Source organism: Diceros bicornis, chromosome 12 (assembly GCF_020826845.1).
Source record: "Diceros bicornis minor isolate mBicDic1 chromosome 12, mDicBic1.mat.cur, whole genome shotgun sequence".
NCBI classification, from domain to species: Eukaryota; Metazoa; Chordata; class Mammalia; order Perissodactyla; family Rhinocerotidae; genus Diceros; species Diceros bicornis.
Window position 1 is genome coordinate 47,029,233 of NC_080751.1, and position 27,050 is coordinate 47,056,282.

At 38.7% G+C, this 27,050-nt stretch overlaps 3 protein-coding genes across 7 annotated transcripts in view; 2 read left to right on the forward strand and 1 right to left on the reverse strand.

Moving 5' to 3' along the window:
- EIF2AK2 (eukaryotic translation initiation factor 2 alpha kinase 2) overlaps positions 1-6,859 on the forward strand; it is a 36,703-nt gene extending 29,844 nt beyond the window's left edge. The window contains exon 16 of the mRNA XM_058551430.1: positions 22-6,859. Coding sequence (XP_058407413.1) covers positions 22-144 — 123 coding nt within the window. The 3' untranslated portion in view covers positions 145-6,859. The remainder of the gene's footprint in view (positions 1-21) is intronic.
- Positions 6,860-7,499: 640 nt separating this feature from the next.
- Positions 7,500-18,409, reverse strand: GPATCH11 (G-patch domain containing 11). Of its 2 annotated transcripts, none has more exons than XM_058551432.1 (9): positions 18,280-18,409; positions 15,317-15,388; positions 14,538-14,764; positions 13,431-13,472; positions 12,660-12,780; positions 12,439-12,529; positions 11,218-11,334; positions 10,207-10,288; positions 7,500-9,500 (listed from the first exon to the last, which is right to left on the reverse strand). In XM_058551432.1, exons 2-9 carry the CDS (start codon positions 15,373-15,375, stop codon positions 9,445-9,447), a joined length of 795 nt encoding a protein of 264 aa, XP_058407415.1. In that variant the 5' UTR covers positions 15,376-15,388; positions 18,280-18,409; the 3' UTR covers positions 7,500-9,444. The 2 variants fall into 2 exon arrangements, with proteins under 2 accessions (XP_058407415.1, XP_058407414.1); XM_058551431.1 differs by having other exon boundaries at positions 18,343-18,407.
- A 107-nt stretch (positions 18,410-18,516) lies between these two features.
- HEATR5B (HEAT repeat containing 5B) overlaps positions 18,517-27,050 on the forward strand; it is a 101,517-nt gene continuing 92,983 nt past the window's right edge. For all 4 annotated transcript variants that reach the window (XM_058551426.1, XM_058551427.1, XM_058551428.1 and 1 more), the window contains exons 1-4: positions 18,517-18,583; positions 19,418-19,565; positions 22,612-22,823; positions 25,786-25,894. In XM_058551426.1, coding sequence (XP_058407409.1) covers positions 19,440-19,565; positions 22,612-22,823; positions 25,786-25,894 — 447 coding nt within the window. In that variant the 5' untranslated portion in view covers positions 18,517-18,583; positions 19,418-19,439. The remainder of the gene's footprint in view (positions 18,584-19,417; positions 19,566-22,611; positions 22,824-25,785; positions 25,895-27,050) is intronic.

Sequence of the window (27,050 nt, forward strand, 5' to 3'; positions counted from 1 at the left end):
TGACTCTTATTATCATTACAGAAAATTCTTCTACAGAAGTTAGTCTCAAAAGATCCCAAGAAACGACCTAAGACATCTGAAATATTGAGGACTTTGGAGGAATGGAAGAATGGTCCAGAGACAAGGAAATGGAAATCATGTTAGAACCCTTCTAAGAAAGTATCTTGCTTCTGATCTTCAATTTTCCTGTAACTGTCTGAAATCTGCTAGGGAATATTGATGGTATTTACCTTCTATTTTCATTTTTTCCTTAATTTTTTTTACTACATTTGCAGAGAGGTTTACATTTTTTTTACTTCAAAAACATTCTTACATTTGACTTTTTCTCGGCTCATTTCCTTATTATGAAGATGAGAAAAAAATTCCCTCAAAATTTTTTTTAATATCAATTAGTAAACCAATCAATTAATAACTATTTGTTAAATGTCCATTGTTTCTAGGCCAAAAAATGTAGGATCTTTTCCTGTCTTAGGTAGCTGACAAGCCAGTTGGAGAAATATGGTACCGACAAAAAGATAAGTGTGGGGCCAGCCTGGTGGTGTAGTGGTTAAGTTCGCATGCTCCTCTTCGGCAGCCTGGGGTTCGGGGTTCAGATCCTGGTGCAGACCTACTCACCACTCATCTAAGCTATGCTGTAGCAGCGTCCCATATACAAAATAGAGGAAGATTGGCATGAGTGTTAGCTCAGCAACAATCTTCCTCAAGCAAAAAGAGGAAGATTGGCAACAGATGTTAGCTCAGGGCCAATGTTCCTCACTGAAAAAAAAAGATAAGTGATATACAGTCACTTTGGAAAACAGTTTGGTATTATCAGTAAAGTTGAAGGTGTATATACCCTCAAAGTCATCAGTTTCATTCCTACATACATGCATACAAGAATTTTTATAGAAACCCTGTTTATAACAGCTAAAAGAACAGGAAACAATCCTAATGTCCATCACAAGAAGAATGGGTACATAAATTGTATTATATTCACACATTGGAATACTATATAGCAGTGAAAATGAATGACTTACAGTTAAATGGAATAACATGATACATCTCTCAAGAACATAATGTTAAGCAAACAAAGCAGGTTACAAAAGACATATACAGAATGATTCCATTTACGTAAAGTTCCAGATGTGCTAAATGAAATAATATTTAGGAGTCCAAACAGATGTGGTAAAACAATAAAGTGAAGGAAGGGAATGAGAAATATTAAATTCTGATAGTGGTTCTCTCTGAGGAGGGTTGGGAGTCTATGGTTGGGGAAGTGGACTTTATAGGTAACAGTTAACTTTTTTTTCTTAAACTAGATATAGAGTCTACTAGTGTTTGCTGCATAGCTATTATTTTTATCTTAAATACATTTTGTATCTATTATAACAAACACTTTAAATATGATAATTGTTGGGCCGGCCCCATGGCTTAGTGGTTAAGTGCACGTGCTCTGCTGCTGGCGGCCCGGGTTCGGATACCGGGCGTGCACTGACGCACTGCTTCTCCAGCCATGCTGAGGCCACGTCCCACATACAGCAACTAGAAGGAAGTGCAGCTATGACATACAACTATCTACTGGGGCTTTGGGGGAAAAATAAATAAATAAATAAAGATGATAATTGTGCTGTAAGGCAGTAGTTAAGCACAGAGAGTAGTCAATCAGGAACGGTGAGATCACTTTCCACTGAGATATCATGGCACAGGGCTCCAGTGAGCCTTCCCAGTATGTGAGGGATTTAGGTGAGGAGAGAGGAGACCATATGGGCAGTCTGGGCGAGGGGCATGGCATGAGTTCTGGAAAAGATATATTTGAGGAACATGGGTATACTAGTCTGTTTCCCTGAATTGCTGTAGGGAAGGCCAGAAGATAATGTGGACTGTATCTTAGAAGAACCTGGGGGTTAATTTAAACTTTATAGCAACCAACTACCATTTTAAAATTGAGTAATTTTACAGTTTTTAAAATGAGCAAAATTTAGACTAAGAAAAATCACAGTAAGAGAAAATACTTTTGGCTTATGGCTGTTTCTTAAAGGTGTTACTAAGAGCAGTTAATATGGTTTTCAACTCCCAATGCAGTATTTGATTAAGGCAAGGTTCATCAATGGATGCTAAAACTATTGGTTGACAAGATGTTGGGGAACAGTCTTCACAAGGATTTAAATATAATCCCACAGATGATGTATCGGTTACAAAGGGAAGCAGTACCTTTACAATGGAAAGATCTTGTGGTCACCACGCTAACCACATGATTAAATTTAGCATCACCAAAGGTGGGACAACCTAACATTATGCCCCACCTGATGTGCTGTAAGAGTTATACACTATCACCTATTTAGTTTTCTTGCCCAAAGTTTTTAACTGGAATTTAATCATGATGAAATTGTTAGACAAATCCTGAATGATGTCATTCTATAAGATAATTAACTTTGGCTTCTCAAAAAGTCAAAAAAAGATAAAAACCCAGCAAATAGCTATGAAAGACATTTTTGGGACAATTGAGAACATTTGAATATGGACTGCATATTAGATGACATTATGGAATAGTTGTTAATTTTCCTAGGTGTGATAATGATATTGTGGTCATGCAGGAAAATGTCTTGTTCTTAGGCAATGCATGCAGAAATATTAGGGGTGAAGTGGCATGATATTTGCAACTTTCAAATGTTCAACAAAAATCAATGTGAAAATGAAGAGAGAGAGCAAATATGGCAAAATGTTAACAATTGAATAATTGATAAATCTAGGTGGAGAGAATAGAAGTGTTTCTTGTAATATTCTTTGAACTTTTCTGTAGGTTTGAAATTTTTCTGGGTGGAGAGAAATCATTTTTAAAAAACAATATTATCTGGATTTAATGAATAAGACTGTATTCAAAAGAAAAACTAATGAATGTGGCAAATTAATGAGAATGTAGCCTTGTTTTTACCTTCCCTCATTTTAATATTTTTACTATTATGAAATAAATATAGCATCTCTTAGAAGCTTTTATTTATTTGTGAGTATATATTTTCTCAGCCTCAAAAGGATACTAAATAAAAAGTATCCTCTTAATCAGAGGACCAGAGCGGCAAAGCCCAGGGACCTTATTTGCTAATTAAAACACACAGATTTTGAAAGAGTTATTTTGACCTAGTTTCACTAGAAACAGACCTTCAAGGAAATTTTGATCACTAGTCACACATATCTTATTTACATTAAATATACACATATTTAACATAAATACATATATAGTAACACACATATACACTTAGCACATATATTATTTACATTAGATATATTTAGCGTATATACTTACTCACATATACATAAGTGCACACACACATGTGTGTATGGCCACCTACATAATTTGTGAGACCCCTTGCAAAATGAAAATGTGAAGCTTTTGTCCAAAAATTAAGCATGGGGCACTTTTGAACATGAAGCCTTGTTCAACTGCACAGGATGCGTGTCCATGAAGTCAGACGAGTGTGTGTACATACACACATAAATGTATAAACACACATATACACACACACACTCAGATATGAATGTATCTGAGATGAAATGTTTAAAAGTCTAAATATGATCTTTTCCAAGACTGGATTATCCAGTGCATTCACTAGCAGCATAAACTCACAACATCCATTCTGCACTTGAGCGTTCACCATAATGTGAGTTTCCTGGCATGTTAACTTTTCATTATGGAATATTAAATAATTTTATCGTTATTCATATTTACTTTTAATAAATTTTAATGTTAAAACATACACAAATAAAGAATAGAATAATGAAACTCTATGTACCCATTACCCAACTTCAACAGCTATCAATATTCTGCTTTTCTTGTTATATCTACCCTCTTTGTTTTTTTCAATTTCTTTTGCTGGCGTATTTGAAAGCAAATTTCAGGCATTATATCACTTTACTTGTAAATACTTAAAAATGTATCTCCAACAGATAAGACCTTTTTAGTTTTAACAAAACCATGATATCATTGTCACTCACCAAAATTAATAAGATTTCCTTAATTATCATATAATAATCAGTCTGTATTCAGTTTACCTTTCAAAAGTATCTTTTTGCTTGTTGTTTAAATCAGGATCCAACATTGCATTTAGTTGATGTCTGTTTTACTCTGTAACATTGACCCGTCTTTAATTTCTTTCCTCTTGCCATTCATTTAAGGAAGCTAACTGGATCATACGTCCTATAGAATTTCCTTCATTCAGGATTTGACTGATGGTATCCCCATGGTGTCTAGTTAGAACTAGAAGCTTGATTTGATTCTGGTTCAAAAATTTTTTTCCAAGAATACTGCATAGGTGATGCTGTATACTTTCTTTTGCGTCACATCATGAGGAACATGATGTCTGGTTGTTCCACTTTCGGTGATGTTAAAATTGATCGGTGGTTTCTGGTGGTGTCATCTACTATAAAGCTTCCTATCAATCTTTCACCTAATGGTTTTAGCAACCATTGATGACTGTTGCTTGAATCCATTATTTCATTAGGGGTTGCAAAATAGTGATTTTTGGATTCTATCGAACCTATACAATTTATCATCTGTGATTCTTCTACAAAGAAGAACTTTCTCTAAAGCTGATTGGGAAAGATGGGATAAATATTTAATTTATTAATCTTTAGAATGAGTTGATACCCTTGCAACCTCCAAAGGTGACAAATGAGGTTTTTGTTTTTTAAGCGGGGGTATGACCAAACCGGTACTTTGAAACAGTGTGTTTAGAATGTGTTGGAGCATGAGGAGACTATATTTGAAAGGCCAGAAGGCCAAGAGGCTAAGAGGGCTGAACAATAGGAGGGCACAGAACCAAGAGAACTAACTGAATGTGAAGATTAAGGAAGAGGTAAGCATCAGAGATTACCTCCAGGTTTGTTTGAAGGTGAGTGACAGGAGTAGGATGCCGTTAAAGGAAATAGAAGTCTCTATCAAATTAACCCCTGAAGAGCCACACTTACTTGAGAGAGATTTTTCCTCACACTTCCACCTATTACACAGTTTTTAGTTAGTTAGAATTTAAGCCAATAGTGGGGCCACCATACGTGTGTCAACATGGCGGAGCACATCTGGAAGGTAGCATGTTGGATCTCGTTTGGAGATGCTGAGTTTGAGGTGCTGCCAGAATATTCACATGAAGATGTAGAGCAGACCATAGGAAATGCAGGATGGGAACTTGAGAGAGAGGATGGATTGGAGTCACACACAGAAGTGATGTGTATGTATCTGGAAGTAACCCTGGATGCTTAACTTTGAATCCAGGGATTACCAAGGGGGAGATTATATAGAGGAAAGAGGGCTAAGGAACAAAGCATGGCAGACATCTCCATTTAGATACTTACTCTGTATCCAAACGTCAATTCACTTCTTAATGTCTGTGATTCTGTATCTGTGAGTATGGCCTGTTCCAGTCTTGCATTTCTTCAGAACGGTCTCAGATGAAGGGACTACCATTGATAGATGTATGGTGGCCGCACTATTGGCTTAAACTCTTAACTAACTGAAAACTGTGTCATAAGTGAAACTGTGAGGCAAATAGAATCTCTCTCAAATATGTGTGGCTCTCTAGGAGTTAATTTGATCGAGACTTGTATTCGTTTCCTATGACTGATGGAACAAATTACCACAAACTTGGTGGCTTAAAACACACATTTATTCTCTTAGTTCTGGAGGCCAGAAGTCTGAAATGAGTTTCACTGGGCTAAAGTCAAGGTGTTGCATGGCCGTGCTCCTCTGGAGGCTCAGCCCACATTGGTTGTTGCCCAAATAAGTCCCAGCCACACAGGTCTGCTCAGTGTTACCTGAAGAGGCTTTTGCACTCTATGGCTCTCTACTACGGTTTCTACTTGAAATTCCCTTCAACTTTTTTTTTTAATATCAGCTTTACCAAAATATAATTCACATACCATACAATTCACGCATGTAAAGTATACAGTTCAATGGCATTTAGTATATTCAGAGTTGTGCAACCATCACCACGATCAATTTTAAAACATTTTTGTCACCCCGGAAAGAAACCTTGTGCGCATTAGCGGTGATTCTCATCTTCCCCCAACTCTAGGCAACCACTCATCTACTTTCTGTCTCTACAGATATGCCCATTCGGGACATTTAAATGGAATCACACAACATGTAGTCTTTTTCACTTAGTATGTTTTCAAGGTTCACCCATGTTGTAGCATGGGATCAGTACTTCATTCCTTTTTATTGCCAAATAATATTCAATTATGTGGATAGATCACATTTTATTTATCTTTTCTTCAGTTTATGGACATTTGGGTTGTTTCTGCTTTCCTGCTAATATGAACAATGCTACTCTGAATATTCGTGTACAAGTTTTATGTGGACATATTATTTCCATTTCTCTTGGGTGTACACCTAGGAGTGGAAATGCCGGGTCACATTCTAACTCCTTCCTCATAACTTTGCGTATAAAAGTTTATGTTCAGAACTCCGATTCAGTGCTACTTCCATAGTGTTCCACCATCTCGCACTCAGAATGAAACTTCTCTCTAGTACTCCCAGTGTCGAGTGCCTCAGTATTGTGCTTACCAGTTTGCCTTGGAGCTCAGTTCTTCCTGCGTGGCTGTTTTCCTCTTACTGTGAATTTCTGGAAAGCAGGGACAGGCTCTCATTTTTGTATGAGAATTTTTGTACAGCAAGTGTACTGCGCTGCATAAAGCAGAAACTCTGTAAGTGCTTTCGAATTGGGGGGGAATACAAGTGTTAAGAATTTCATATGCTTGATTCTAAAAATGGTGTCTAATACTAAATAATAATGTTCACTTTCCAATTTCAACAATTAAATGTTTGTCAAATAACAAAGTAAAGATGTGTAAGGTAAACCAATTTGGTACATTAAAGTCTATTGATTTTGAATTTTAGAAGCTCCAGTTTTTTTGGTTTATAATTAGGAAAATGAAACATTTTAGAAATTCTACACAGAACTTTGAAAATAAACATAGCACAATATAAACAAAAGTAAATGACAACATATGTTAAAATTTACTGTAAGTTTCAAATTTCATATAAATGTTCTAAAGCAAATTAAAAAATTCTTTTCAATATTTTGGTTTTCATTAGTCTCTAGTTATGAAATTGTAAAAGGCCTTTATGAAAAAAAATAAGTTTTTACTCATATTGAAAGCCTGTATTTTCAACCGTCGATGGGTAAGAATGGAGGGGTCTCTCTCACTCTCCAAGGCAGGCCCAGTGCTACGGCTTGGCCTGGAAATGGAAACCACAACTCTGGTGGAGTCATGGGTTCTATCAAGATTATTCCTTTATTCTCAGCATAATTGTTCATGAACATATTCAAAATATCCTAGGCCACTGGGCAGGTGGTAGGTTGTCCCGATAGTCAGTAAGAGGAGAAAAGGAAGCCAGTTCCTAACTCTATTCCATCTGAAACAATACACATGGCTTTGGGACTGACTGAATGAATCTCGGTATGTTGGCTGAAATGACAGGAAAGGATTTGACTGTAATTCTAAGGAAAAAATGTACTCCTTTGTTTTAGCTATTTATACAATTTTACTATTTTTAAACAAAAAAGTAAATATTAAACAGTATTATCCAACTATATAAACTCCAATATTTTATATATGTATTTATATTCTTAAAAATAATCATTCATTTTTCTAGATGAAGAACTGAGGCCCAGAAGTTAACTAGGTTAGTGGTTCCAAGCTCTGCTGCATCTTAGAATCAAGGGTAGTGATGCACAGGCCACAGTGACCAATTACATCAGAATCTCTCCGTGTGGGACCTTTATATTATCATTTTTTACAGCTCCCCAAGTTAACTTGAGAACAAGTGAATTAGGTCATATTAGGTCAGAGGCTATACAAATTGTATTACTGATTATCTTAATTTGTGCACATGTAGGTTAGGTTTTGCTGTGTTCTTGTGTATGCTGCTTCTAATAAAAGGGAGAAGTTGATCTCTTGCTCAATGCTTATGAAGGATGAGCTGTAAAATTGTACAGGTGGGGTCACAACTCCATCCAAAGAACAGTAGTGCTCTACATTTAACCTACAGCACTAGTTCTCATCCACAGGTGCTTATCAAAATCACTAGGGAGGCACTTGAGTTTGTGAACTTTAAAAAAAGTTCACGATTGGGGCCGGCCCATGGCATAGTGGTTTAATTCGGCATGCTCCACTTCGACGGCCTGGGTTTGAGGGTTTGGATCCTGGGCACAGACCTACACCACTTGTCAGTCATGCTGTGGCAGCAACCCACATACAAAATAGAGGAAGACTGGCACAGATGTTAGCTCAGGGTGAATCTTCCTCAGCAAAAATAAAAATTAAAAAAAATTAAAAAAATAAAAGTTCATGATTTTGATGCCCAACCTTGAGTGGAGCTCTTTAGAGGTGTGCCATATTATGTCCTTAGCTGTATTTGGTTAAATTACAGGGAAGCAGATTTCAGCTTAAGACAGAAAAATAACTTTAAAAATCACTTAGTGCTACCCATCTTAAGGCAGTGAGCTCTCTGTGGACTACCACCTGCTGGGAATGTTGTCAAGGGGCTCCCAAATTCAGTAACTAGTTGGATCACCCGATATTTAAGGTTGCTCCCAATTCTTAAGTTTATTTAGCCAAAATGTGCAATAGATCACTTAGAATGGATATACACATTGCCATGAAAACTCACTGGTTTACCGGAAGTATAATTGATTTTGATTCTAAAACTGATTAGAATTAAGTAGTGTTAATGGAACATTGCCCCTGACATCAGTCTTACTGAGGGGAATACTTTTCTCATCCTCCTCATGCTTGCATGGAGGGAAGGGGACTTCTTCTTGCTCCTTGGGAGAGAGAAGTGTGGAGAGCAGCTCTGTGAACTCTCATTCATTGCCTCTCAACAGAGAGGTGTCTTATCTCATGAGTGATTTTGAGAGAAGGAACTGAGCATGCGTGGCCCAGTCTCTGGTGGGTTCTCTACCTTGAGAGCTACCTGGTCTCAGAATGCAAAGATGGGCTCTGTCCCTGCAAGGCAAGGGTCTGCAGTTCTCTCCAACCAGGGAGATATATTAGGGAGACTGATTGGAGAACACGTCAACCTTGCTCTCTATTTCAGCTTCATCAATAATAAAGCCGACAGTTTGATCTCTCTGACTCCCATGTCTTATTTCTCACTTTGTTCTGAAGTGAAGAGGGGAATAAGAGAGTGACCTGTTAATGTCCTTAAACCCCATAAGCATCACAATGGAGTCATAAATTGTAATTGCCCATGTATATAATACTTGTGTTCTGAAATAGCCTTCTGTTATTTTTCTGAAGTCAGTGAACAATTATATTCTAAAGTACAAAGTATTTCCAAAGTACAAAAAGAACAAAACATATAAAGGGCCTCTTTCTTTACTGACATCAAAAACTTGAGAATTCCAACTGCTCAATTGTCTATCTTTAGGAAACAATAACATTTTCCAAGTTTCTACTTTATTGAGAATAATCTTAGTCATGATCTGCAGAAGTTGGTCCTGGGCAATTTGAAGACAGGTCTTCTTTATCTGTAATATATGTGAGGAAAATAAAAGATTAATACAACTTGTATAGTAAACTATTCTAGAAAATTATTTCAACCTAACATGTATTTTGTATCTGTGTTTGCTACTTACTCTGCTAAACAAACCAGAAAAAGATAAAAACAATAATAATCAAAAATTCTTCACTCTCAAGTACAAAGTCCTTCAATTCAACTTAGTAAAGCCATCTTGGGCAAATGTGTTAAAAGGGAAAGCCTCTGGTTCTATAAGACATTTGGCAAATTTTAAACCATTTCTTTCCCTATAATAAAAAAAAGGGAGTAGATTTCAACATTCTGATTTTTATGGTTCAGGTTTATGGTTCACTACATAATAATTAGTTCTAAAAATTTAACATATCTTTCAAGTATCTGTAGCTGAGGAAAAAAAATCTAAAAATAAAGCATGAAAAAATTCATTGTTCTCAAGTGATTAAAAAATTCTTTTGAAATAGAAGACTAAAAAATTCCCTTCTATGCATTCAGTTTCTGAAAAGTTAAAAACACCTTTAATAAGGCCTCAATTATTTCTATATCCACTATTTCTTTAAGACATTAATCATGCTTGCCATTTGGATGGAATAAGAAATTTCCATTGTCCTTGGGAAGTGTGACTTTTACAAAAAAATCAAAATTTAAAAATCAAAGAGCGTTTGTATTCAATATTTTTAGAGTATAAAGTATCTTCTTACCTTCATAGGCTGTTCCACACCAAATACAATACAGATGTTCTTCTCTTAAATAATTTGTCAATATCTGTAATTTTTCCAGTACCTAGATATGGGACACAAGCACATTAATAGTTCACATTGAACAGAATCTTGGTTTTCTTGTCTCTTGGATCAGGCTAAATTAGCCCAGGGCTGTAAATCTTTGCTATACTCTCAACCAGTTAGGAGAGATGCCAAGGGCGGAATATATTAGAACATGCCTAGTTTACCAGCCACCCTGATATGTTCACAAGTCTGCCAGAAACAACAGAGACCACTTGTTAACATTTAGAAAACAGATTTTGGTTGGCTCTCTTATAATCAGCATCCTTTAAAGACCCCTTCTACTTTCAAAGAACCTACCTCCCCCAGATGGGATGAGGGTGAACATTGCCTCCCTCTGCCATTAAAGTTCTCATCAATGGTCACCCAGTTCAGTGGAACAGAGGTTTTTCAAATTGTAAATGTTTTCTACAAAATTCTTACATACAAGTAACCATAGAAATGTGTGTTCCTTTCTTGAATAATCTCCACTTCCTTTGAATTATGTTTTTTTGCTTTATTTATGGGTGGAGGAGAGAGGTACGCATTAGAATCATTTCCAGAAGTTTAACAGGAAACAAGGTAGAAATTAAAGTAATTTACATCTGCAGCTAATCCATCATCCAAACTGAAGCTGAGGTGAGAGGGTAAACTGAAGCCACAGGGAAAAATTATATGAAGCTTTGATTTGGGCTTAATAAAATAAACCTATAAGCAGTGGTTCTCAACTAGGGGTGATTTTTCCCTCAGGGGACATTTTCAATGTCTGGAGACATTTTTGGTTGTCACAAGGGGGAAGTGAAACTAGCATCTGGTGGGTGGAGGCCAGAGATGCTGCTAGATATCTCACAACGCACAGAACAGCACCCACAACAAACAGTTACCCAGTTCAAAACATTAATGGTGCCAAGGCTGAGACACCGTGCTCAAGGAACTCGTGCCAAAACATACACTTAAATCTTCACTCGTATATTCATCTTCATCTTGTTCTTTTTCTTCCTCTTCCTCTTCTTCAGTCTCCTCTTCAAGCCTCAACCAGTACCATACCTCCCTGGGAACTTGAATATTCTGAAAATGTAGAATTATTCCCAATTAAACACAGCTAAACATAAGACTATCACAAGTATGTTCACACCAACATGAATTCATTCTTTCAATTATTTACTGAGTGCTCTTTCAAGAGGAAAGCACCGTACTATGATCTATGGGGATGCAAAACCCAATTAGAACATTGTCTCCAAGTTGCTGGCAGTCTGGTAGGGAAAATAAGCCATGGGTATAAATAGCTTAATGGTTATAAAATAATACATATAAGCTAGGAAATCTTGAGAGTCATGACATACATTCAAAATGAAGTGCCATGAAAATAGAGAAAAGTGAAAGATTGCTTCCAGCAATCTATTTACATATGAGGGAGATTTTACAAACATTTTTGGGACTTTAAATGAAGTCATTTTAATTTCATGGTACTTGAACCATCAAAATAAAAAATAAAAGCAATGATGGGGGCCGGCCTGGCACATAGCGGTTAAGTTCGCGCGCTCCGCTTCGGCAGCCCAGGGTTCGCAGGTTCGGATCCCAGGCGCGGACCGACGCACTGCCTGTCAAGCCATGCTGTGGTAGTATCCCATATAAAGTAGAGGAAGATGGGCACGGATGTTAGCCCAGGGTCAGTCTTCCTCAGCAAAAAGAGGAGGATTGGCAACGGATGTTAGCTCAGGGCTACTCTTCCTCACACACACACAAAAAAGCAATAATAGAATTTTAAAAAACATTCAAGTGAAATAGTATTCTACTATGATTTTACTAGTTAGAGACACCTGAAGTACTGAATATGGACTGAAAAGAGGCTACTCTGGTTAATCAAATATTCTGGTGAACAGAATATCCAAATATACTAGCTCTGAGCAATCAACATTCAAATAAGCAGAGAACAATTAAATGTAAAAATGTTATTTAACCCTTACTGGATAATTCAGACTATTCAGGTTCCTGCAGTGAACAAGTCATTGTGAGTATCGATTATCACAGATCAGCAGTGCACGTTAAATGAAAGCTTTAATGAGTAGAAGACTAGACATACTAGTTTTTTTTTTTTTTTTAATCAATGCATGTCAAATCATACTGGGTGCCAAAACACTTTACCAAACTGAAAACAGGTAAGAGGCTTGCCTTCTGAGTATCCAACTGTTGACAGGCTCGCTGGCTTCTTCTAAGATCTCCTTCTAGCTTCACTTCATCTTGCTTATTTTTAAGTCGCATTCTAATTGAAAGAAAAAATCGTACACTAAAGGTCTGTACTCTCTTTATCCCTTTTATACGCCTAACTACCAGAAGACATACCACAATTACGAAGAGATGAAACCAAAAGCAGCTCAAACACAACGTTTTACCTAAACTGTTCTGCAGCTTTTGCTTCAGCTTGGTTTTTCATGTGAATCTTTCTTCTGTAGCTTTCTAATTTCTCCTCTGCTTTCCGTTTTAATAATGCCTCATGCCCGAGGCCACTTTTCCCTGTTCAGACAGACAACTGTGATGAGAAACTCACTTATACCTCAAAACATGACAATTGAGATATTTACAAACTAAATGCAATTCTAATTTGAGTAAAATCCCTCAAAATCATTTGACAAGAATGACAGGAAAAAACACTAGAGATTTTTTTTTTAAACCCAAACACATAATTTGATTTTTACAAAGATCATTTTTCTGAATCTAATAAGATAGTAATACCATACAAGTTTTTTTAAATCAGGAAAACAGTATCAACTCTTATACTTTTATATAAATATGATGAACAAATAAAACATATATATTTTTCTCTTGAATTCATCCAAAGTATTAAGAAAAACATTAATGGATAAAACTGTCTCAGAATACTTTCAGGACATTTCAATGGACAAAATTAGCTTTGTGTTTTTAACAATTACAATAATTTTTCCCCATATTTTATGGTTTAAATTTTATTTTATACTCACTAAAACTCATTTTTATTTTTAGCCTAAAAGGTTCAGAAATTTGACTAACAAACATTTACTCAGGGATTCCCATGATAAGAACTGTAACATTACCACCATAAAAAGGTATTTATTAAGCAAATATATGTGCTAGATTTAAGTGTAAGTTATTATCACTAGTAAATACATTCAAAAATAATTACATACCTGCTTTGACATTGAGAGGAATTGGTTCAACAATACCATCTCCTAAAAAAGAGAACAAAACACAAACTACTTCAGAAATTCTTCCTCAAACTACAGGTGAGCATAGCATGCAACTTTACAATGTTCTATACATACTCTTTCCAGTTTTAATGATATTCAAAACTGAAATTTGAACATCAATACTCTATAAACAACGACCTCCCTTGTCTTCAAATACGTAGTCCTCAATAAGGCTGACCCACAGACTCTTATGCTACCTGAAGGTAGAGTTTTAAACACTGATATTATACGTCCAAGAGGGTGACAGCCTTGCTAAGTGAAGTTCAAAGAAATTACAATAAAGGAGAGAAGAAAAACAGCTTATAGAAACTACTATAAATATACGGCCTTTACATCTTTTTTTTTTTTTTCTTGGTGAGGAAGATCAGCTCTGAGCTAACATCCATGCCAATCCTCCTCTTTTTGCTGAGGAAGACCGGCCCTGGGCTAACATCCGTGTGCATCTTCCTCCACTTTATATGTGACACCGCCACAGCATGGCCTGACAAGCGGTGCATCCGTGCGCACCCGGGATCCGAACCCAGGCCGCCAGCAGCGGAGCATGCGCACTTCACCGCTACGCCACTGGGCCAGCCCCCCTTTACATCTTGATAAACAGTCTCACTTCCTAAAAAGAGAGGTGAGAAGTGAGCTTCTCCAACTAGGTGGTCACTCGGGCAGCTGCCACAGGTCCAGAGCAAGCAGGGCAGAGTGCTGACATCATCTTCAATGTTGCTTCGCTGTCCTTTGACCATTGTACTTCTCAATCCTTCACTTGTCACCATTCTTAGCTGCTGCCTCCATTATAAGCCTCATCCATCCCACTTGTTAGTGCCTTCAAGGCTAAGCTGGGCTGATAAGCAGCTCTTAACAGCACACGGTTGTCTAAAATGGATGTGGGAAGATGAAAGTTCTCTATAAAGCTTGCTAGTACATCAGAGACTAAGAAACTTAAGTTGTTTTAATTTCTGTGCAGATGGATAAAGATTAAAGAGTCATCCCTGGTACTCATCAATACATCACCATTCGGTGGTTAGGAACAGCTGTTTATTTCCAGATGTGACTTACCACTCTTGCCAAGGGCCTGACCACTTTTATATCCCATCTTTTGGAGCAAAGCAAACCCTTTGTTTTCACTGCCTAGTGCATTCTTCAACCCAATATCACGTCTTTCTTGTTCTTCTTCTTTTAAACTCTTCTGCCTATTTTTCAAATTAGCTTCCTGTTGCTTTTCTTCTTTTCGACGGGCTTCTCGGATTTGCCTCAGCATTGGCAATCCTGGTCTGATATCTTCTCTGAAGAGTAAGGGAAAAAGTTATTTTAGACGAGTACCTGAAGTTTTCTCATAACTTTGCTACTCACTTGACACAATATTTCAGCACTTCTTCTATGATCACCTTTGTCATCATGGATAATGGAACATAGTCAGTGACCTCAGAGAATGGCTGTTTTAGGAAAAATGATTAAGGCTGGTGCCAGATTGTAGGAAACTACAGAAAGTATAGAGTAGAAATTAGAAACATTAAGTTCAGACTAATTTTTCTAGGAAGTTGGCAACAATAAACAGCAAAGCTGAATGTTAGCTAGAAGAGACAATAAGATGAAATAAACAAAAAGAGTACAGTTCCTTGGAAGAGGGAATAAAAAGGATGAAGGGCAGAAGTAAAATGCTTAGCATTAAAAGGGAAGAAGAAGCTCCTAGTATCTTTGTATGGACGTGTAGGAGGTGTGTCCGTAAAGCAATAAGACTAACCTTCCAACCTCACATTTAAAATCAATATCATTGCTTAAGAGTCTACATTTATGTCTTATACATATCATTACATGAGGTGTAAACATTTACTTACTGGACATTAATGAAGGAGTCAGACATATAGTCCTCTTCTTCTGCCATGTTCAACTTCATATGGCAATAGTATCTAAAAACCAAATAGGATAAAGTTACAATTCCTATTTTTTTAGCATACTGAAATGGAAACAAACCTTTCTGTATCCCCAGCCATGACCTTTCTCTAGAGCTCTACTACATGTTCCAGTGCCCTCTTGCCATCTGTCTCTGTGGCACTCTCAAACTCAACAATCCAAACAAGTCATTCTCTTCCACTCCAAACCTCCTTCATCTCCTATATTTCCAAATTAATGTCACTACTATCTCCCTATTCCAGACCTCTTATAAACCACATTAATTCTTACTCTATAATATCCCTCACAGGCATTTTTTCCTATTTGACCACTGCTTTAGTTCAGGTATTTCTTTCTCACCTGAACTATTACCATAGCTTCCTAACTGCTCTCGTTGCCTTTGGCCTCTCCTCTTCCAATCTATCCTCTATAGCCTCTCCAGAGGGGTTATTTATTTATTTATTTATTTATTTATTGAGTGAGGAAGATTAGCCCTGAGCTAACACCTGTTGCCAATCCTCCTCTTTTTGCTGAGGAAGATTGGCCCTGGGCTAACATCCGTGCCCATCCTCCTCTTTTTCATACGTGGGACGCCTGCCACAGCATGGCTTGATAAGTGGTGCATAGGTCCGCACCCAGGATCCACACCTGCGAACCCCAGGCCACCGAAGCTGAGTGCACGAACCTAACCACTAAGCCACCGGGGCAGCCCCCCAGAATGGTTTTTTAAAAACTTAAGTCAGGTCATGTTACTTGCCTTTTTCAAATCCTTCATTCAACTTTACCCTGTAGGCAGTGGAGGACCAGTCACTTTAGCACTGTAGCAGGAGAGAGCTTCATAATCTGACCCGACTCTCCTCTAGGATTCATTATTCAAGCCACATGGGCTTCTCATTGCCCTCTGAACATACCACAGACATTTCCTTCCTCCGAGGCCTAGGCTATCCTGCTTCAGCAAAACCTGTCCGGAATGCTCCAGGCCTCTCTCTACAGCACTTTATGTTCAAGCTGCTCATTTGCAACTTGATATAGTTAACATCTCACTTACTTGGAAAGATTTTGAGGAGAGTTTCCATCTAAAATAGTTAAAATTATGTAATCATTGGCCCTTAACAGGATAAAATAATTATCCAGAAAAGTGCATCTCAAACTTTGTGTATATGAAATGTCCCACAGTGAACAGCATTGACCCGTGTAACCAACAGGATGTTGTGGAAATGATGGGGTGTGACTTCTCGGTCATAAAAGACACTACAGCTCTTAGATCATTCTAACTTTGAAGTTAGATTCCTCACTCTGAAGAAAGTCAGCTATCACAGAGTAAGACACTTAAGCAGCTCTATGGAGAGGTCCACATGGGAGGAACTCAGGCCTCCTGTCGAAAACCAGCACAAACTTGGGAGCCACGGGAGGGAGCCACCTTGGAAATGGATCCTCAGCCGCAGTCAAGCCTTCAGACGCCTCAGCCTGGGCTGGCATCTTCACTACATCTTCTTAAGAGAGTTCAAGCTAAGCTAAACCACTAATAAATTCCTGACCCACAGAAACTGTGAGATAATAAATGGTTACAGTTATTTTGAACTTTAAAATTTTGGGATAAGGTGTTATACAGCAAAAGATAATACAAACCATCACCAACATCATCACCCTTGTCAGCTACCCTGGAGCCCTCTTTGACCCCTACCCAATTGCACCTTCCAATTACTTCCTTCCTTTTCTTTACAGTTTCATCATCCTTAAATATTACAGTTTAGTTTTGCCTATTTTTCTTTTTGTTATAATAAGTTTAAAAAGTGTAAGATTATACACAGCATTTGTGGTAATTCACTCACTGTCTCTGAACTTCAGATTCTTCATTTCTAATAACAGTATTGTTAAACACGTAATGGTTTAGCACCGACCCAGTACAGCACACATTTTTATCCCATTTAATCATCATTAACAACTCTATAAGGTAGGAATAATTAGTTCCACTTTTTAGCTGGAGAAATAGGATTGGATTATTATTTGGTGAGGAAGATTGTCCCTGAGCTAACATTTGTGCCAGTCTTCCTCTATTTTTTGTATGTGGGACGTTGCCACAGCATGGCTTGATGAACTGTGTAGGTCTGTGCCTGGGATCGCGGCGGTGAACCCTGGGCCACCAAAGTGGAGCCCAAGAAATTAACCACTACGCTGCCCAGCCGGCCTCAGGATTAGATTATCTTTAAGGGATCCATTTAGTTCTAAAGCGCTAAGCAGATGTGAATGGGGGTTACAGGTCCTTTTTAAAGCTCCCTTTTTATGGGTACCATATACTTTAGCATTATCCATTCTCATCAAGCATAAGGGTAAACTTCACAAGGCGATAATCCAGGCAGAGATGACGGTGGCTCGGACCACAGCGACAGCAGTGGAAGTGGGGAGAAGTGGGGAGATTCTGGGTATGTTTTGAAGGTAGAGCTAACAAGATTTGCTGATGCATTGGAGGTGGTGTGTGAAAGATCGATGTCAAGGATTACTTCAAGGCTTTTGGTCTGAATACCTGGAAGAATAGAGTTACCAGTTTTTGAGAGTAGAGTGCAGCAAGTTTGTTTTGGGTTTTGGTTGGGTTTTTTGGCAGAAAGCGGGCGGGCAGGTGGCAACAGAGTGCTGCTTCAGACATACTGAGAGTCTCATCATACATCCCGGTGGAGAAATGGGCTAAGCAACTGGATGTACAGCAGAAAGGTGACAAGAAACGCCTCAGTCCCAAACACTCCCCTCAGGGACCGTCGATCCCTTCCCTCTCGCGTCTCTCCCGCTGTAAGCGTGCCACAGAAGCGACCACCCACAGGTGGGAACGTGGGTGACGGTGTGATGGGGTAGTTAGAGCCAAGGCACAGTTCACCGCCCTTTATCATTCCATCGGGTGCCTCCAGCCCCTTACCTGGCAGTTCTACTCGCCCCGGGCGAGCTCGCGACAGCGCGCGCTGCGCATGCGCCCACTAACCTGCGCAGAACTTCTGGGCCTCCGCTCGCACCTGAGTTTCCTTGTTGCCGAATCAATTGGAAACCAGCGGCAGGAGGGGCGAGGAGGACGTGGTGAGTGCGCTTGCGCGAGACCAGCCATCCGCGCAAGCGCTCTGCCCTAGTTTCCTGCTGTCAAGAGTGCGGGAGGCGGGGCATCCGGGTCCCTCGGCGGCTGCCTCTGGCCCCGGAACTTAGCTGATCGGCCCCTGCCAGACTAGGAGGTGAGGCCGTCCCCATCCGCCGCCAGAGCGTGGACGTTGACACGCACACACACGCCTCTCCCCCCGTGCATTTTCAGAAGGCTGGGGAGGAAAATCGAGTTCGTAGTGCACATTTTCCCTTTTCAAGCGCGGGCTCGGTTCCGAGCTGCCGCCTCTTGGAGTTGACAGCCCGAGAGACCCCGTCGAGGCCTGCGGCGGCCCGTTGCATTTCCCCCAGGCCCGGTGCCGCGCTGCCGTCCTCGGAGTAGCCGGGTTGACGCAGACCCGCGGCGCGCGGCCTCTGCCGGCTGCATCCCCGGACCGCCCGGGGTTGTCTCTGAAGCCTCGCCCGCGGAGACCTGGCCGCCCCCACCCCATCCCCGTAGGAAGACTCGTGGAGACTTACCGTGTGGGATCTTTATGCCGACGTCCTCCTGGGTCCAGTGCAGCAGGGGAGGGGTAGGGATGCTGTGCACCGAGCAGTGGACGAGAAAAAAAGGTGGATCGGTTGTCAGGCCCGGCCGGTGTTTGACCTCGGTGCTTCAGTTTTCCCATTTATGGAACGGGTTAATGATGTGTTTTGCTAGGCATATTTGTCCTGGAATAATGCCTTTTTTGCAATACTTATTTTAAAATATTTTCTTCTCACCCCATTATTTGTTCTTCCTCACCAAGCATTTGCTTTTGTTTTTGTTTGTACCCTTGTCCTTTAAAATTAAAGTTCTCAGGCTTTGCCTCAAAGAAGTTGGATGTTTCCTTCAAATGAAAAGAGAAGTAAAGCCTTACTTTTCATTTCTTAGTGGTTGCATTCATTACAAGGTTGCATCCTTACAAGTATTTTTTAATTTATTTAAGGTGTGAATTTAAAACCTCAGTAATGGAGTTAGCCCACAGTTTATTGCTAAATGAAGAAGCTTTGGCTCAAATCACTGAAGCAAAGAGACCAGTTTTTATCTTTGAATGGCTGCGATTTCTTGATAAAGTCTTGGTTGCTGCCAACAAGGTATGGTATTGCTTTTTTTCCAGTTGGGTTAACATAATAAAGAGTATTATGTGTTTGTGATTTGTAAGAAAACGCATTATGTTTCAGAAAGGTCGTGGGTCATTTATGGCGCTTGAGAATATTGCACTGTAATAGGAATTTCTTGTCTGTCCTTTTTCTATTCTGTGGCAAAACCCAAACCCCATTTAAATTCAGCTTGTTGCCTGCTTCATGCCTCTACCTGGACAGTTGAATGTGACTGGAGAAAAACATGATTATGTGACTGCTGTCACTTTAAATTTTACTATCCCCAACTTCAGGTGGTCCCTCAGTGCTGTTTAGCAATGCCAGTGTCTTCACTTATCTTTCTCAGGAGTTATTAATAGGTTTTTTTTGCTTTCTGTTTTCTTCTTTCTGCATAGTCTGTTTTATTCAAGTTGCTTTTCATTATCTGTCTGTTTTATTTTCTGTCTTTAAAATTAGGTGCTTTCCTCAAACATCTAATGATCTTGGGCTGTCTGCTCAAATTTAAGAGTGAGTAGTAAATGAGTAGTAAAAAGTTTCCTGGGCAGGGTGAAGTTTGTTAACTGTGCTTCCCCATAGACCAGTCTGGTTCTTTGAGGAACCCCTGGTGTTAGTATCTTAGGTTTCTCTGGGCTAGTCATTCCCCAGAAGAGACTTTTCTACTCTAGTGTCCTAGGGCATATGGGTAGCTGCCTAGGTTCTGGGAATGAGGGGAGAAAGCTGGGGACTTCAACACCCAGTATGTAAGCTTTCACTTAATTGCCTGTTTTCAGTGCAGTTTTCCCAGCCCACAGCTATGCCTGAGCTCCCTTAGTCCAGAATGGAGGAGAGAGAGATGGGAGTCTTACAGCTTCTTAAATAGACTCTCATCCATTTCCTTCATTTCTAGGCACAGCTTCACTCTCTCCAACATACGCACCTAGGACATCAAAAAACAAAAAGCAAATAAGAGCTTTTAGAGGGTTCTGTGTTACAAGTTGGATCTCTTCTTAGTTTTCCATGTTGGGGATCCCTGGCTTCCGTATTTGCATTGATTCTTATTTTCTTTGCCCTTGTGGTTTTGTGCCTTTTTTTTTTTTTTTGGTTGCCCTTTAATATAGTTTTGGTGGGGTTTCTGGGTTAATGCATGGATTCATTTGCAGTCTAATTAGAAGTTTCTGTTTTCTGTTAAACTCCCTCCAACTGGGTATTTGTTGCCTCCACTCTACTGAAACAGATCTTGTCCAGTCATCAGTGATCTCAAATTGCCCAAGCCGGTGGTCATTATTCTGTCTTTAAAAACCTCCGTCAGCAGCTTTTGACATCGTTGCTCCTCTATCTTGTAACACTTAAAATATTTTTTATTTTGTTGTGAAGTTGAAAAATGCAAAAGAGTATATAAAAAGTTATTAAAATTATGAAGCATAATAATATGAACATCTCTACACCCTCCACCCAAATTTAAAAATAGATTGTTATCATTAATGTTGATGCACGCTTTGCGTGAAGTTCTTCCTATTTGTGGTTCCCAAGACGTATTTGCTTTTAGTGCTCTTCCTACTTCACTAGTTACTCCTCATTCTCTTTTGCTGGCTCCTTCCCAGTCCTGGACACTCTTTTTTAGTCTATACTTATTCCTTCCATGATATTACCTAATCTTAAGATTTTTACTACCACCTATGCAATAATGACACCCAGGTATCCAACAGCCTGCTCCACCTCTCTATCTTGGATATCTCAACAGCATCTTAAAGTTAACGTAGTCAACACCAAATTCTTTATTTCTGCCTCCCACACCTGTCCTTTCCCTAGTGCTCTCCATCTCAGGAAATGACCATTTCATCCTTTATGACCCCTCAGGTCATAAAACTTAGAGGCATTCTTGATTTCTCTCTTCTTCTAAAACTTCACATCATATTCATCAGCAAATCCTATTGGTTCTATCCACTAAATATATCCAGAGTTAAATTACTTTTCATTATCTCTATTGTTACCACCCTCATCTCTCATCTGGATTACTGCGACAGCTTCCTAAGTGCTCATCATGCTTCCAGCCATGTACCTTGTAGAGTATTCTCAGCTCAGTAGTCAGAATGAGCCTGTTAAAACTTTTAGATCACGTCCCTCTCTGCTTCAAACTCTCACTCAGAAAAAAATACAAAGTTCTCACAGTGGTGTTTAAGGCACTACACAGTCTGGTTTCTTGTACCCTTCTGACTTCATCTCCTACTCCTTGGTCTCTTTTACTCTGCGCCAGCCAAACTGGCCTTCTTGCTGTCCTCAAGCATGCTAAGCATGCTCCCACCTCCAGGCCTTTGCACTTGTTCCCTCTGCCTGGAAGGTTCTCCTAGATATCTGCGTAGCTCACGCCTTCACTTGTTTCCAGAGAGGCCTTTTCTTACTAATCTGTAGAAAACAGTAAGAACTCACACTATTCATGTGTTTATTTGGTAAATGCTCTCTCTCCCCACTAGAATCTAAACTTCACGAGGACAGATACTTTGTCTGTTGTGTTCTCTGTTGCTCCACAGTGCCTAGAATAGTGCATGGCATATAATAAGTACGCAATAAGTATTTCTTGAATGAATGAATGAATTCTCAGTATTATGGGTAGATCTGAATATTTTTTCTGTTGCCTAGGGCTCTTCAGAGGTCTTCTGGTTTCCTTCACTGACCTGTAACTTTATAAACTACTGACTTTGCTTTTATAGGGGAGCCTGTCTGGGTTCTAAGACGTCGGTTGTCCGTATGCCCAGTATTTTAAATCCTTTGACTATTGGTTTATTTCTTAGTAAGTTGGCATGGAAACTTTTTGGATCTAGAGTAGTCACTTTTATTGGCAGCTAACTTTTTGACACTGGAGGAGAATATTTAATCTAGGAAAGAATGGTTCATTTCTTACTGAGTTTTTCGTTATCTTGAAAATTCTCATGGTTATATGCCTAATGTAATATAGATATTAATTATTAGAGTGCCTTAACCATTACGTATTGTTTATTTTGATTAAAAGGTAACAAAAATACATGTAAGAAAAACTGATGATGTTCTTTATTTTTTATAACAGACAGATGTAAAGGAAAAACAGAAAAAGCTTGTTGAACAATTAACTGGATTAATAAGTAGTTCACCTGGACCGCCTACACGAAAATTGTTAGCTAAAAATCTTGCAGCCCTTTATAGCATTGGGGATACCTATACTGTTTTTCAAACACTTGATAAATGTAACGACATTATCAGAAATAAAGATGACACTGCAGCCTACCTACCAACAAAATTGTGAGTACTTACTTTGACGTTGACCCTTGAAGTCTATTTTTTCAGAGTAACCAATCTGATTAAGGGACTACTGATCGTAAAGTCTCCCAGGTAGATGGAATCTGAGGCATACTGCTGACAATAAAAGCTCTCAGTAGGTCTGGGGAAGGGGTTCTATTTCAGTATGTGCTCCTTCACCATTGGGACTGTGCATACTACAGAGAATTGGTATGATGTCAGCAATTTGTACAGGGATCTTTTGGTAATTTGGTTGGAGACAATATTTTTGGCGGGGATGGAAAGAAAAGTAAAGAATTGCTGAGTGTTGGAATTAAGGCAGGAATGGGCCAACTAGCTCACAGGCCAAATCCAGCTTGCTGCCTGTTTTGTAAATAAAGTTTTATTGGAATACAGACATGCCTGTTCATTTAAGTGGTAGTTGCTGTCGTGCTATAATGGCAGAGTTGAGTAGTTGAGACAGAGACTGTTTTGCTTGCAAGTTTGCTGACACCTAGATTAAGGGCTTACCCGACTACTAGCCCATACTTGTGGTTTAGATCAAGAGCAGACATTTTTGGAGAAAGTGTTGTGGATAATGGCTATAGGGATGCATCCTGTGAAAGAATCAGATAAGAAAATCTGCAGTTCTAGTAAAGTGAGGAGTGCTGTGGGAGGGAAAATAATACCGAAATAAGCTTATCTGTGGTGTGAGCGGAGAGCAGTGTCAAGGAAGGCTTCTCAAAGAAGCGTCAGTCAGAGAAGATCAACCATCAAAGAATGACACATGGAAATTAGTCAAGCAAGGGGTTAAGATAGGAAGAGGGGAAGGTGGATGCGATAGGCCAGGGACTGGCAAACTTTATGAAAAGGGCCAGATAGTAAATATTTTTGGCTCTGTGGACTATACATCTCTGTCGCAACTACTTACCTCTGCCACAGTACGTAAATAAGAGTATGGCTGTGTTCCCGTAAAACTTTATTTACAAACACAGGTGGCAGGCTGGATGATGGGCTAGATTTGGCCTGCAGGTTACAGTTTGCCAAACTATATTCAAGGCAAAGGAAACTTCTAATTGGAAACAGAAGTGGCTTATTTATACCTTATTTACAGTGCTTTTCAGAAAGATACAAAATAGAGGAGGGAACAAATTATGAGGGAAAGATGATGAGTTAACTTCTGGGTGTGCTGATTTAGAGTATAAGTGGGAATAACCAGGTGACAATGTGTAGTAGGCAGTTGGAAATCCTGGTCTGGATTTTAGAGATCTGAGTTGGGAGTGTAGTTTCGGTGAATAGAGAATGGAGTTTTGGGAGTAGGCTGAACCTTTTGTTATGGATAAAGTTACCTAGGAAGAGAATATTGTTGGAGAAGAGACGATGGCCAAGGATACAACTTTAGAACATCAACATTCAAGGGACCACGGGCCAGTATAATAGCTCACAGAGGAAATGGGGAAATTATTTTGAACTGGGGCACTGATTTTTAGGTTTGTTTTCAACTGCATAGATATGTTGTGATTGGATTTTCTGTTTGGAATAGATGTAGATCTCAAAAGTTTTAGAAAAGATTAGAAAGTATTAGTACTTTCTAGTTTATTTTAGATTTTGAAGCTATGTTAATACTTTAGTGATTTGGTTCTCCATCACTTAGTAAATTCATACATAATTTTGTAGTTCTGGTTAAGTAGAATTCATTACGTTATTACGTATTTATTCATATGTATTTCCAGTGGATTTATGGGTCTGTTTGGGAATTCCCTAATATATTCTGGCATGTGACCTCAGTCATCTTTAGCTTTCTTATCAGCCTGTAGAATATTGAAAAAAGCATGGGATTTGGAGTCAAAGGGTAAAAGTCAAGCTGTGATTCTACTATTTATTACGTGTGTGATAGTGAGCTAAATTTGTTTAATCTCTCTCAGCCTTAGAGTAAAACATGCTCATCACACATAGCTATGAGGTGGCAGGTTCTAGGATTTAGACATAAGATCTGCCAGACTCCAAAACATAGCTCTTCCCCTCTATGCCCTACTCCTGCCTCTAAGGTAAACTCGCAGCTGTACACCTATTTACTGTTTTTTGTTTTTGTATTTTTTGTTTTTTTATTTACTGTTTACATGAGTGATAGTGGGGTGGTTTCCTTGCTCCTTAAGAGATGGGATGCTGTTACATTTCTTTTTCTGTGTAGCCAAATGTTCCATGAAAGCCATTTAGATTAAATTTTACAAGTAATTATTTACTACTATTTGTATATTAAGAGACAGGCACTGAGTGATATAAAAATGTGTAAGATATATTTCCTCTTTCTGAAGTTTACATTTCCATTGGCAGGATAAAATATAGATATATAAAATAGTCAAATCAACACAGTAAACAATATAATTTTGTCAAAATGAGTGGTTGACATTGTTACATATAATGAGAGAAAAGAGGGATCATTGTGGATTGACATAATGTGGGAAGTCTTCATAAAGGAAAGCTTGGGTTTTTTCCTAAAAGATTAAGTATGATTTATTATATAAATATAGATTTATTCTATTGCATTCCTAGCAAGAATACAATTTGATTAACCATAGTATTTGTTGCAATTATAAAGAACAAATAGGGGCCGGCCTGGTGGCCTAGTGGTTAAGTTCAGTGCACTCCACTTTGGCGGCCAGGGTTCAGACCTACACCACTCATCGGTGGCCATGCTGTGGCAGCGACCCACATATAAAATAGAGGAAGACTGGCACACTTGTTAGCTCAGGGCGAACCTTCCTCAAGCAAAAAGAGGAAGATTGGCAACAGGTGTTAGCTCAGGGCGACTCTTGCTCAGCAAAAAAAAAAAGAATAAATAAGGTATTTTTGAATGTTGAAAATTAAGAATTTGTAGCCAAAAGTGTCCTGCACAAATATAAATTGATTTCTGAAAATGAGAAAAGTATAATAAAATTGTAATATTGACCTGAACAATGACCAGTGAAAATATTACTTCTTACAGGGCTGCAGTGGCTTGTGTTGGAGCATTTTATGAAAAAATGGGGAGAATGTTAGGCAGTGCTTTTCCAGAAACAGTAAATAATCTTTTGAAATCTTTGAAAAGTGCAGAGGTAAGTTTTACAACAAATATTATTTAAATGTTTTGCTGTGGCAGGAATTAGATGTCAGTTAAAAATGTTTGCTTTTTTTCTGTCACTGTGTACTCGTGTTGCTTAGCAAGAAGGTAATTTAACATTATTACTCGCAAAAAAACACATCACTTGCCCCTTCTTTTAATGTGCATTACCTTTTATTTCAGGGAAAAGGGAAAGAATGCTTTTCCTTGGCAAAGAATAGGTTTACCTATTATTTTTTATTTAGCCCTATGGACTTTTTTGCATTGCGTTTTATGTTTTATGCCATAGCTAATGTGTTAGTTTCCTAGAGCTGTCTAGGGTAATAAATTATCACAGGCTGGATGACTTAAAACAACCAAAATTTATTGTCTCACAATTCTGGAGGCTAGGAGTCCAAAATCAAGGTGTCAACAAGGCCATGCTTCTTCCAAAGGCTCTTGGGAAGAATCCTTCCTTGCCTTTTTAGCTTTTACTGGTTGCTGGCAATCCTTGATGTTCCTTGGTATTCCTTGGTTTGTAGATGCATCTCTTCAGTCTCTACCTCCATTGTCACATGACGTTCTCCCTGTGCATCTGTGTTCTGCATGCATATTCTTCTCTTCTTATAAGGATACCAGTCATTAGACTAGGGCCCACCTTAATCCAATATGATCTCATCTTTACTTAATTTCATCTGCAAAGATGTTATTTCCAAATAAAGTCACATTCACAGGTAGAGGGGCTTAAGACTTGAACAAACCTTTTTTGGGGACACTATTCATTCCACAGCAGCTAATATCAAGTAAAAATAGTTCTGTTTTGTCATGTCAATTTGGTGTTACTTCTGAAAATCCCTTGTCAACTTGGGGTTAACTGAAAATAGTCGAAGCTCTAGACTCTCAGTCTTATTTCTTTGTCTAGAAAAGCTAAAGATACCTCTTCTGGGCATTATATGTCTATTCATTTATTAATCAAGAATTGAGGACGTATTGTCAGGCATTAGGCATTTCAAGATGAACAAGACATAGTCCCTGCCCTCAAAAACCTTACAGTCTAGTGGAAGAGATGTGTGTTTGAATCAGTATACTGTTAGAAAGATGAATCAGGCACTATGAGAGTATGAAAACAAGAGTTTGGGTTAGTTATAAAAAGATGAGGGTTTGGCATATCT